The sequence below is a fragment of the Quercus lobata genome, chromosome 9 (assembly GCF_001633185.2).
Source record: "Quercus lobata isolate SW786 chromosome 9, ValleyOak3.0 Primary Assembly, whole genome shotgun sequence".
Taxonomy (NCBI): Eukaryota; Viridiplantae; Streptophyta; class Magnoliopsida; order Fagales; family Fagaceae; genus Quercus; species Quercus lobata.
In genome coordinates this window covers 4,497,318-4,510,651 of record NC_044912.1, presented here as the reverse complement: position 1 = coordinate 4,510,651, position 13,334 = coordinate 4,497,318, and the positions used below count along the sequence as shown (strand labels likewise).

General features: G+C 32.0%; 1 protein-coding gene and 1 long non-coding RNA gene across 5 annotated transcripts; one reads left to right on the top strand and one right to left on the bottom strand.

Annotated features, from left to right (window-relative positions):
• Positions 1–1,972: 1,972 nt before the first annotated feature.
• On the bottom strand, positions 1,973–5,215 carry LOC115959336. Of its 4 annotated transcripts, none has more exons than XR_004084841.1 (3): positions 4,219–5,213; positions 3,912–4,094; positions 1,973–2,196 (listed from the first exon to the last, which is right to left on the bottom strand). It is a non-coding gene; the product is annotated as an uncharacterized LOC115959336 (long non-coding RNA). The 4 variants fall into 4 exon arrangements; XR_004084842.1 differs by lacking the exon at positions 1,973–2,196 and having other exon boundaries at positions 3,261–4,094; positions 4,219–4,628; positions 4,746–5,215; XR_004084840.1 differs by lacking the exon at positions 1,973–2,196 and having other exon boundaries at positions 3,261–4,094; positions 4,219–4,835; positions 5,031–5,215.
• A 1,966-nt stretch (positions 5,216–7,181) lies between these two features.
• On the top strand, positions 7,182–12,507 carry LOC115959098 (12-oxophytodienoate reductase 2-like). The gene is made up of 5 exons (XM_031077401.1): positions 7,182–7,275; positions 9,635–9,775; positions 9,887–10,017; positions 11,410–11,586; positions 11,767–12,507. Exons 1-5 carry the CDS (start codon positions 7,205–7,207, stop codon positions 12,357–12,359), a joined length of 1,113 nt encoding a protein of 370 aa, XP_030933261.1. The 5' UTR covers positions 7,182–7,204; the 3' UTR covers positions 12,360–12,507.
• Positions 12,508–13,334: the final 827 nt, after the last annotated feature.

The window sequence follows — 13,334 nt, the reverse complement described above, 5'->3', positions numbered from 1 at the left end:
CATACGGATGACAAGTTTGCACAGCACTGCAGAAATTAAGAGTAAGTAAGAGAAGATAACAGGAGATAGAAGCAGAATTGAAAATTCTTCAAATCTCATGAGGCCTCTGGGCGGTCTCACCTGAAAGATAACATATAGAAACTTACCGTTAGCAGTAAGGACTTTTAATTAGTTGAATTTTCTATGCATAGAAGTAGATAATAAAATTTCGAACTCTCCTAGATGCATAGCACAGAAACATCCATTTACTGTGAACATGAACTTAGCATTTAGCCAAATTTTATGTGTCCACATTCGCATATCATTCCTTTGTGTGTGTGTGTGTGAGATTTCAACCAGGATTCCATAAAAAAATTTGATAATGGCTAAGTTACTAATATGGATTTGAGTTTGTCCATAGAAATTTTCAAATTGCAAAGGCAAGTTTGGTCTTCTAAAGCCACAATTACTCTATCCAATATGGGGAATCGGATGGAAAGAATGCCAAAATTTTTTTATTTTTTGAGAAAGGATAAAAATGCCAAACTAAAATAATTATAATTAAATAAATAAACAAGTGAGGAATTATATTTAGTAAGCCTAACAATGCCAAAGTGCTCAAAACTAGGGATGGCCATGGATAGGGTATGGATTGGGTATACCCATACCCGACCCGAAAAGTTTACCCATGGATACCCAATTATCAATACCTGTTAATATCCATGCCCGAATCTTACCCGAATATATTATCTATGGATATCCATACCCTACTCGAAACCCAAAACCCATTTAATTTTTTTTTTTTTTAATTCAAAACTTTTTAACATAAAAACTAACCAATCTTAAAAAAGGAAAAACTAATCAATAAAAAAATTTTATTGATTAGTTTGTATCTGCTTCTTTCTTTCTTTTTCTTTTCTTTTTTTTTTTTTTTTTTTTTTTTTTTTTTTGAGATAGAGATAGAAATTTTATTAGATAAAAAATAAAATAAAATAAAGAAGCAACATTTTCCTTTGCCTCTTCAATTGTTTGTCAAGCAAATGGCAACTCCTAAAATAAATTTTACAAAATCAAGGCCAATGTAACAGTAATAAAAGTCACTTTCAATCAGTGTAAAATATTTCCACTGGATAAAGCCTCCCTGAAACTTTCATAAGTGGTGTATCAAAATAACTCTGAAAATTTTCAGCCTCAAGAGTAGCACTCATTAAATCCATACCTATTAACTCGGGCTGGAAAATCTGAGCTTTGATCACGAAAATACAATATTTTCACAACTATTTCATGACTTACAAATTGACAGGTATGACTGAGTTAAGAACTTGCTACTTTCGAATGGTTGTGAAAATTTTTGTGGTCGATGATTTTGGAGTCTATGTCACCTGCTGCGTCAACATGAGCAAATAGCATGTGCCAGTTGCAATTACCAAACGTCAACTTTTGTTACTTGTATAGTTTAATCATCCCATCTTTCTATGGTTTCACACCTATCATGTTGTAGTTTTTATTAGTGGTTGGGGAATATTAGTAGGACCCAGACGACTGAGTCAATCTCTTTGCAAAAGTAGTAGTTTTTTTTTTTTTTTTTTTTGTTGGTGGAGATTATAGTTGGGTATGCACTTGTTATATACTTGTCAGAGTTAAATACAGGTTTTGCTTTGTGCTTGTAAACCTTATTAACTTAACTAGTCGCTAACCCGTGCGATGCACGGGGTAGTTAAATATAAAAATTACTAATATTTACTTTGCTTGAAGGTACTATGATTTTAAAATGGATAAAATGACTATTTCTTTTTTTTATGAACAACAATCTTTATTGAAATGTATCTAAGTACACACGGAATATCAAACAAAGGAGTAACTACACTAAAAATACATTTGTATGAAGGTATCTACATGTTTGGAATCTCTAATCATACATGCCTAAAAATGTTTTTAGATTGTTGGAAAAATAACAATATTTTGAATTTGCTTAATAGAGACACCTTTTTTTTGTGTGTGTGAATAAAACTGTAGTGTATACTTTATTAATAATATTAAGTAACAGGTACATCACTGCCTATTAGACTCATAATACATGGAAGGGACTCCTCTAGCCAATATATTGCATCAATATAGTTCTTTGCTTCATATGCTGCTTCGAGGAAGATGATAAGAGAAACATATATTCTTGATAGAAGAGTCAAGCCCACTACTATCATTAAGGATCTGGGCAATCTGCAAATTAGTGGACCAACTGACTTTAGTTCATCTATCAAATTTTTTACTACACACTCTACTTCAACTTCTTGAAGCCACAAATTCACAAAGCACTACACTTCGTAATCTTATAGCCTGCACTTCAATATGGTCATTCCCTACTTCTAATTCTACACACATTGCTCATATACATTGGCTTGCACTATCACGAATAGCCACCCCTAATCCATACAATCTATTGTTATGCGGTCCACACAAATATTCTACAAAAAAGTACAGCAAGCTCATATGACATCAAGTGCAACCAATCAAATAATTTAGCAATTTAGACCCAGCAAATGGCACTCCAAAGCCTTTCATTTGGGAGGGAAAAAAAAATGACAATAATAAAATGCAGGACCAAACATAATTTATCAAACATGTAAAGATGATGCAAACTCAACAAACACACAGTAAAGTCAATGCTCATTACACATTACACAAACACAATCTCTAGATAAATGCTAAGATAGATGATCTATCTTTTTCTTTTTTCTTTTTTTGGCTAATAGATTTATCCTAGCCTTTTATGGCAATTTAATTCATAATAGAATATCAAATGGCATTCAAGATGATCAGTGTTAGATTGCTATAACCTATAACATTAATACTATTTAACTACCATCTCTCATAACAAAATAATACCAAGTATTTAATGAAAATAGAATATAGCAAGTTGTTTCGTGCTTTATGATGCCAATAACAGTAGGCCTTAAAATTTGATATTCTAGACCAAACTTAGTAGTTGTAAAGTATCAAGCTTTCTTTTTTGTTCTCATGGTTCTCATTTCTTAAATGCATTTGTTAGTGCAGAATTACTACTTGAATAGATTATTTTTTCTCCTCATTAGATAAATCACTCTCAACAATACCCAATTCTAAATTTTCAACACAAACTGGTTAACTTTCTTGATCCTATATCCAGTGCAATTCACTCTTCAAATAGTGCTAACTGCTAACACCTTCAAGACTAATTTATTTTTAGAAAATCCAAAACTTAAAAGACATAAAGAAAAACCAAACATTAAAGAAAAATACTCCTTTTTAATATATATATATATATATATATATTGCACTTACTGAGATAGCTTACCAATATGTTATTCAAATAAATAAATAAATAAATAGGCATCTAAGAAGGTTATAATTGAAGGGAGAAGAAGACGAACTGAGGGTGAGAGACTCAGAGCAAGACAACATAAAGAAACTCCTACAAAGCTTTGGCAAACATCTCTGGGCTGAAGTGATTGCTGGAGAAGACATATCTAGGCTCCAAAAGCCATACCAAACATAGATAGTTTCAACTTTTAGTAGATTTTATAACTAAATGGGATAACTTGAAAAAAAAAAAAAAGCATCTTGTTCTACATATATATCAATGGTTTGAGATTAAATTTAACCTCCTTGGTGGGCTAACAAAAAAATTAAATTAAATAAAGGAAACTACAGCTACAACTCCTTTTTAATATATATATATATATATATATATATTTATTCCAGTACCACTCCTTCATTGAGGAATTTTATCAGTCATGTTATACACAAACCCTTCCCCCAAAAAAATTCATGACCATTGCTAATATCAATGCAATAAGCTCTAACATGAAAGAGTTGGGAAAACCCATCAAAACCAAAAAATAAAAAACAGCCCACACTCCTTTCACACCCAACAGAAGGTGGAAACCTTTTATTACCTTAAGCAAGAAATTAAGAGTGACAGAAAGGTAATATGGAATACCGTTGCTCCAATCACCTCACAAGTCATAACCGTCCTCACTAACCGTACATTGCCACCAACAATGGCCAAGTTTCTCTCGAAGAAGCTTTCGTGTGCACCATCCCAACCATTAAATCACAATGAAAGTTGTCAATACCACCTACAAATAAATAAATAAACTCAAATTATACTACTGAAAATATTTGAGCTCTTCTCTGCGGCCAAACACAACAATAAAAAGGAAAAAAGGAAAAAGAAAACATGCATAAAGAAAGAAAGGGAACCTTATTGGAGGCAAATTGAAATCTGAAAAACGAACAAACAATTTAACAAATTCTTAGGTGCAGATTAGAGTCTTATAATCCAAATTGACTTTTGAAACCAACAATTCTCAAACTAAAAGTAATTTGAAAATAAACGAATTAGTAAAACTAAATAAAAATTAAAATGATTCACAAATATATGATCCGATTTTTTTGGAGAGAGAGGAAAAGAGTGACCTTCTTGAAGGAGTCGGTGTTTTGGGCTAAAGTTGGGCCAACAAAACATCACGTGTAAAAGAAACAACACTTAATGAATCACTGAAAAACGTCCTAAACAGGTATGTATATTAAAATGAATCACTTATGTGGTTTTACACTTACAACTTAGTAATTCCAAATTTGCAATTTGAGCCCATATTCGATCAACGTTGCTAGGACAATATTCAAGTGCGTATTAATATAATAATAATGTGTTAAGAGAGCAATAAATTGGATTACTTAAGCAAACAAAGTCCAGAAATAAAATTTTAAAAAGAAATAAGATGTACATATTAGAATCTGTGCTAGGACGACAACTTGCTGCAAGCTTTCATGAGAAGAGACTTTTGTTTCCTGAAAACCAAAAAAGAAAGGCATATCTGTAATGAAGAAAACACAAAACAAATTAGAAGTAGAAAGTAAAATGAAAATAAATAAATAAATAAATTGTAGATTTTGGTTTACAGATGGTTCTAGGGCTTTTATGCTTTGAAGTTCTGTCCCCAAAACCAAACACAACAATAAAAAACAGAAAAAATAGATTAAAAAAAAAAAACAGAGCATGTCAAATTAACCATTTAAATTATGGGAAAAAATAGTGGGAGAAAGAAGAGATGCTCTATCAGGGTGAAGACCGCAGACAGTCCTCTCATCTTCCTTCTTTTTCTTCTACTATTACTCCTCTAAAACGAAGTGGCGTTGGTTTCAAAGTTGTGCAAGAAATAAATTACAAAGAAAGAAGAGCGTAGAGAGTTAAAAAAAAAAAGTTTTTTTCCTTTTTGTTTTTTGTGGAAAGGAATATAAAAGGTGCAAAATTTGTAACTTCCTAGGAGACAGAAAGTTGTGTCTATAGTTTAATCAATTGATTTATATAAGAATAAAAAATAAATTCTAAATTAAAGTAGGAGAATATGTGAAGGCAAAATTAATATATAACGTTAAAACTGTCCAAGATGAATATGTAAAGTCAATAATCTATTTATTTTTTTGTAAAAAAAATAAGAAAAATAATAATTATGTGACGATTGATGTGGCGATGAGGTGGCACAACAGGAACTCAGCAGCAATAAATGCTACGCTTCAGCTTTTAGATATATATAAATAAGGTTTAGGGTTTTTTTTTTTTTTTTACGGGTCGGGTTTGGATAATATCCATACCTTACCCGAACAATTCGGATAATATCCATACCCTACCCGGTTAAGCTCTACCCATGAGAACTGGGTATTACCCGAAACATTTGGATCGGATAAGGTTGGATATCCATTACCCAATGGGTATGGCCATCCCTACTCAAAACACAGAGACAAAGATCATAAACTTGACTCACAAAAATAGTGGACCGCCCAATAAAATAGATAAGACAAAATAGTTAAAATAAACTAAAGTATTAAGGTAATAAGTTAAAAAATAATGATTCCAACTCATCCACCAACAATCACTAATTATAAATTCATCAACCTATGATGTCCACTCTTAAAACCAAAACACCAATAAGTTTTTGGTGTAAGTAGGAATTTAATCCTAAATTTCTTATTCAATCATCAAAGACTTTATTAGTTGAGCTAATAATAAATTTATAAGTTATCATTTCGATATTAATTAATTGTGTCTATGTGTATTAGTCAATTGACATTGTCTAGAAAATATTCTCTCTTTATTCGATTGGTATTTGAATAAATTTAGGGATTTTTTTATAAAAATAATTAATAGATCTAAGATTTATTGATCAAATTTGATAAATAATGATTTTTAAAGTGATGTTCTGGTTGATTGGGTTAATTTGTGTTGTTGTATGGGCTACATGTTTTGTTGTTATTTGAACTAATTACGTTGTGCTTGTGCTCATCACCATCGTTTGAATTATTATTTTTATTATTTAAAGGGGACAAAAATTATATTATCGGGGCTAAAAATAATTTTCTTTGGCCCAAATTCTAGAAATCTCATAAAACATATATACTCTTAATTTTAAAAATAAAAATCTAGAGGATCCATGGCCCCCTTGGGTGGCTCTGTCCCTCCCTTCCAAAAATAAAAATTTTTTTCCTCAAAAAAGTAGGCAAATTCCAATTTTCTTTCAAAATAAAAAATATGTAGTTCATATTAAGAAAACTACTTATAATCTTTTTTTGGATGTACATACTAATTTACTGCCCTAAGAAGCTATAAAAAAATTGTGAACCATTTTATGTCTCTAAGATTGCTCTTTCTTAAGTAAAACAATTGATAACACGACAAATTTAACAATATTTTCATAATAAAATTAAGAGTAATAAATAATAAAAATTATTTTTCCTTGAAATAAAAAATAAAATTAGTGGTGATATGATGTAAAAATAATATACTAAAATCTAAAACACAATCTGTATTCTCAAAATTTTATTTTTAAAAAAATTATGAAATTTATTGCCGACGTAAATTGGTGCTATTCATAGAAGCAGAACACATGGTTCATAGGGTCATGGTCCACATTGGCGACCAAACATTTTTTGAGGGTTCAATGTATGGTATTTCCAAACGTCAGTACAGACATCATTATGAATACCATTTTAAAGCAAACATCATTGTCCAGTTGGAACCATCCTGCTAGCTTACTGTGAGACTTTGTTTTTTTTTTTGGACACAAATCTATAAATACCCATTTGTGTAACAAGCATTTCATTCCCACTTTTGTCTGAAATCGGGAACAGAAGCAAACTAGCAAAGTACAAGCATTCAACAGGAAAGAATAGAATAGAATCATTGAAAATGGCGGCTGAAGCTCCCACCATTCCTCTTCTTACTCCTTACAAACTGGGCAAGTTCAACCTTTCCCATAGGTATACCAATACACCTTGTGAAGTTCTTTCTTTTTCTGTTTTTGTTTTTGTTGTTTAGTATTATCTGAATTGTTAATATGTGTGATGGGTTTCGATTTTTTTTTATTGTGACATATCCCAGTTGGGATGATGAATTGTTTTGTTTACAAAGGTTTCAACTTTCAAGAAATCGTAGTTGATTATGGAGAAAGTTTAACTATAAAATTGGTTGTAATTACTCAATAAAATAAACATTACTATATATTTTGAAAATTTGACCATTAAATTGTATGTTCTTTACACTCTTAATACACATGTCAAATTTTGTGTCAATTGGATATTATATACTATATGATCTATAAGCTTATATTTTATCCATAATTTTAAACTATAAAAAACTAACAATTTAAACAATTTATTGATGACATAGCTATTCATCTTTAATTTTCTAGAAATTTTGCAAACATGGAGGATATAAGTAGAAGATGTAATTCAATGGTAAAATTCTCAAAATTCACCTCTAATAAGAAGATATTGAGTAAGATTGTAGCCTTAAGTTATAACCAATTTTGTAACTAAACTTTATCCGTTGATTATTTAGAGCACTAGAATTAGGTGTGCCAAATGCCAAAAATAGTTTTTAGTTGTCATAGCTTATCCCCGTTGCTTAATTCTTTGTATGATTGCAAAGGTACCCATAATTAACCACTGTTCCTTACTTTCATCAATACAATAATCATTTTTCTGAAATTCTGAGCTCACCCTTAAAATGATGTCAAAAAATATTTTTCAAACAAAATGTTTTTATTAGGAAAAGATCTCCAGAGAAAGTTTTGCTTTCTTGTTCTCCTTTTCTTTTTCTTTTTTTGAGAAACTGCTTTCTTATTCATGGTTGCATTCTTGGCTGCAACTGAAAATTATTATTATTATTATTATTTTGGTAAAAAGGAAACTTCATTCAAAACAAACTTAGAACCAGCAACTACATTAGAGTCAGGACACATCCTGACATGACAAAGGCCATAAAGGCTCAACTGAAAAACATCTAACAGATTAGAGGGGTATCTGATCACCTTGGCTGTCAGGATTCTTTGTGTTTTCAGAACCTCTAAGTAATGTATTTGTAGCTTCATCATGAGCGTGCTGACATTTATTTACAGTTGCTTTGATTATATAAGATATCAATCTATAGTTATGAAATCATTACTCAACAATTTTGGTCTGACTTTTTTCGGGCTGGGGAGGGGAGATGAGACCCTTCAGTTTATCAGTGTTATGTTGATACCTATGACTACACATTCTGTATGATGAAAAGCAATCCAGTTTGGCTCCCTCATCTATATCCTGCCATAGTACCCAAGTCATTCTTCAAATGCTGAATGTTGTCATTTGATGATCTTGAAACTACATGTGATTAACAAAACTAATTCACCCTATTCTGTGCATAAAAATTCATCAAATTAATTGTTCCAAGTTTTTACATGCTTCATTTTGTTTCTTACTGTTCCAAGTTTTTACATGCTTCATTTTGTTTCTTACTTATCTTTTCCGGTATTTTCTTAAAGTAAAACGTGCTCATTCATGTATTGCACAAGCCATAAACTAAGTGCCACTCTTTTTTTTCAACAAAAAAAAAAAAAAACTTACTGCCTTTTGCTGCAGCTTTGTAGGTCTTGGAAAAAGGTAAGCTTATGATATAAACATAGGTTGAAAAGAGAGTTACAAGAATTAAAAACAACGTAGGCCCTGAACTTGAAACTAAGTATTTTCAAATTTCAAGTGCATGGCAAATTAGCTATGATTGATACAGAAATTTTCATAGTTAAAGGACCTATAGGATCTTGGAGGTTCTCCTACCCCATTCCAGTACTGCATTTTGTGAAATATATCTTTAATACTTGACAATATGGTTGTACTTTAAGGATGAACAAACTCTAAAGGAAAAAAATAAGTTGTAGATCAAGTCAAGCATTCTCTGTCTCTGTCTTTGTCACTCTTTCTCATTTAGGTATTTATTTGTTTACTCACAAGGAAAAGCGTTATGCTATTTGCAGAGTTTTTCTGATTTTGTGTTTTTCTTCAACTTCTCAAACCTTATTTAATGGTTTGTATTTAAGCAATCCACAGGTGAAGTTGTGAATCTGTCCTTATCTCTGCCATAATCATTCAAAAATGAATTGTTTGATTTGGTTTCAGTTGTTACTTGGCCTTTTTTATTTATTAGTATATATTATAACATATAGAAAAGGGGCTTAATCATATTATTCTTCCAGCCTTTGCTACGGGCAATATATATTTGATTCTTATAGGGTACTACTTTCTTCAGTTAAAAGATTTCTTGCTTGATTTACTCAATTTATCATTTAATTTGTATTTTCAGGGTTGTTTTGGCACCATTGACCAGACAAAGATCTTATGGCAATGTTCCTCAGCCACATGCTATCTTATATTATTCTCAGAGAACCTCCAAAGGTGGTCTACTGATAGCTGAAGCCACTGGAGTTTCTGACACTGCTCAAGGGTAATAAATTTTTTACCATGTTTCACACTGAAAGACAATCGCCATTTTGAGGGTTCTCTTTCTTGCCTTGAAAATTTTTATGACTTCTTAGATTTCTTTGCTATTGTAAAGGTATCCAGACACACCTGGTATATGGACAAAAGAGCAAGTTGAAGCCTGGAAACCCATTGTAGATGCTGTTCATGCCAAAGGTGGAGTTTTCTTTTGTCAAATTTGGCATGTGGGGAGGGTTTCAAATCAAGGTTTGTCTTTGACTGAGACCACCTTTATATCTTCTCTTCTATTATTGCTTGTTGACAATTGAACTTTTGTAATGGATGGAGAGAGTTGAATGTTTTGTAATATGCTAAATTACAAAGACTTTATGGTAAATGATTCAATAATTGAGTAGATTTGGGTTTTCTATACCACATTGTGCTACTTAACTATTGATTGCTGTTGATCCTAAAGGAAGTATTGCATATGAACCTATTTGGTAAAGATCAAATTAGATGGAAGTTTTGGTTGACTGCTGAAATAACCATGCGTCGGTGCTGTAGAATGCTATTCCTTGCAAAATGAGTGCCACATTTGAAAAGAAGCATAATTTTTGAGGAAGAGCATTAATTGGCTTAACTATCATTTTAGAGAGTAAAAATAAGCAAAAGTGATGATCATTGTTGGATTCATGGAGTAAAAGGAAAATTTATGCAACAATATAATTATTTTGAAAAACTATTGATCTATCATTTTAGTGGTGTTATTTTTTGCATTATCTTCTCTACTATACATGGATTTTTTCTTTCAGGGGGCCTTTTATGATGATCATTGCCTCAGTGGAAGGGGCATCTTCCATTATAAGTCTGATATGTTAATGTCATTTTGTTTTTAGGATACGAATAAGGTGACACCCACTGCTTTAAGAAAATCTAATCACTGTAGGTGGTTGGACAAAAAGCTAATGATGTTGTCATTTCAGCTAAAAAGGCATTTTTGTATCACCATTGAATAAAATGTTCTTTACTCATTTCAATAGAAAAGGTTAGAGTGGATGGTTGCATATCACTTTTTCAAAAGCATTGTTCTTTTAGTTGGTTGGTCTTTCAAAATCTTTGTACTTCTGTTTTAGATATGCAGACACCACTTGCTCTAAATCAATTGTCAAAATTATTATTGAGTCCTATATCTATGGTAGTCACAGACAGCCAACCACCACTTTTTGGCATGTTAGACAGCCCTAAGATCATGAGCTTTCCTTTTTTGACATGGAACATGATCTTGAAATTTCCTTTTTTGGAGGGGAATATTTATGGAACCCCATCTTGTACTGTACAATCATGTGAAATACATAATGGAGCTATTATGCCTTCTTGATCCAAAAGAAGCATTAATTTTGCATCTTATTTATTATTTTTATTTTTCTTTTTTGGGTGAGTTTTCAAATCAATAATGGTCTTGTCTATTACTTCTTTAGATAAATGTTTTTTTTTAAGAAAAAAAAAAATCTTTGCAAAGAAAAGAAAGATCATTTTCTAAGTAATTTAACAGATCATAACTCTCATTTTTTCTAATTCTTTAAGTGGTGATTGATGATGTCTTATCAAACTCATTTGAATTATTTGGATATTTATTTTTCTTTATATTGATGTCTACAGGTTTTCAGCCAAATGGTCAAGCCCCAATTTCTTCCTCTGACAAGCCTTTGACCCCTCAAATTCGAGCTAATGGAATTGACGTTGCAGACTTCACTCCTCCAAGGCGGCTAAGGATAGAGGAAATTCCTCAAATTGTCAATGATTTTAGGCTTGCTGCAAGGAATGCTATTGAAGCTGGTAAGTTCTTTTCATGTGTTTATATAAGATAAAAGATATTTGATTGGTCAAATGTACAAGGGAATGAAGGAATGTACTTTGTACTTGATGAAAGAAAACTGAAAGAACAATGGGGCTCATGGTTTCCTTTGTTATTACATATTCCCTTCATTAAAATGTCATTATTTGTCTTATACTCAGGCTTTGATGGAGTAGAGATCCATGGGGCTCATGGTTACCTAATTGACCAGTTTATGAAGGATCAAGTGAATGATCGAACAGATCAATATGGTGGATCCCTTGAAAATCGTTGCCGGTTTGCTCTGGAAATTGTTGAAGCTGTTTCTAAAGAGATTGGAGCAGACAGGGTTGGAATAAGGCTATCTCCTTTTGCAAACTACATGGAATCCGGAGACTCAAATCCAGAAGCTTTGGGCCTTTACATGGCTGAATCCTTAAACAAATATGGGATTCTTTATTGCCACATGGTTGAGCCAAGAATGAAGACAGTTGGAGAAAAGAGTGAATGTCCCCATAATCTTGTGCCAATGAGAAAGGCTTTTAAGGGGAGCTTTTTTGTTGCTGGGGGTTATGACAGGGAAGATGGGAACAAAGCTATTGCTGAAAACCGTGCGGATCTTGTTGTTTATGGTCGTCTGTTTTTAGCTAATCCAGATTTGCCTAAGAGATTGAAGCTCAATGCTCCTCTCAACAAGTACAACAGAGACACATTCTACATCTCTGACCCTGTCCTTGGATACAGTGATTATTCATTCCTTGAAGACATTGCTTAGGTTTTCAAGGAGAAGAGTGAAAATAAATTGTCCAAAAACATTGCCCTATGTAATTCCTTTCTTGTTTTTAGTGTTTTCATTGTACTGTGTAAGTGCAACAAAAAGATTTCATAGATCTAAATAATTTTGAAGTGGTTATTCTCTTCTAGTGATAGTATTGTTGGTGTGGATCTGCTTCTGTGCCAGACTAATCATGATTTTGAAGCATAATTTGTCTATTACAAGCAATGATTCTTTGCTTCACTTGACTACTATGCGAATAGGATTTTGGCTTCAGTTTTGGTTACAATGGACTCAGTCTCCTTTACTTTTTGGCTTAAATAAGGACTGCATGAACCATTATAAGTGGCTACTCAATCACTTGTGACTAAATTTCAAACTAGCTGTCAACCTTATCTTTCTAAGATTGAGACAGGTTGTGTATAAAATATGTGACATTAAGCACAAACACAAGTGGAGTTTACAAATGGAATTATACACATACACATGATTAGCAAATAGCATTTCCTCAGTTTCTTGGCAACCAAGAGGAATCTAGGAAAAGTTAAGTTATGATTGACAATTGGCATCATGAGATTAGCTCCAATGTTTATAGTTGAAAAGCAAAGAAAGTCAGGAGGATTATCTGTGGATTTCAGATAACATATACATAACACTTATCACGTGTAGGTGTGTTGAATCAGTTTCTGACATGATAACGTGGTTTAAGTAGAACTGTAATGGGTTCTACTTACTCTATTTACTTATTCTTTACCAAATGAAAAGGTGAATATATTGTGCAAAGATCAATCAAAGCTAACACCAGAGCTAGCAACATCTTCAGGAACCAGTATATCAAAATCACTGACAGACCATTCTGCAGTCATCCTTGTGCTGCTAACATATATTGTCCATCTTGAAGCAGAGGGACAAACTCAACAGCACTAATAAAGTTAAAGTAGACTAAACTACAAAAGTTCACTAATGTGAATTAGG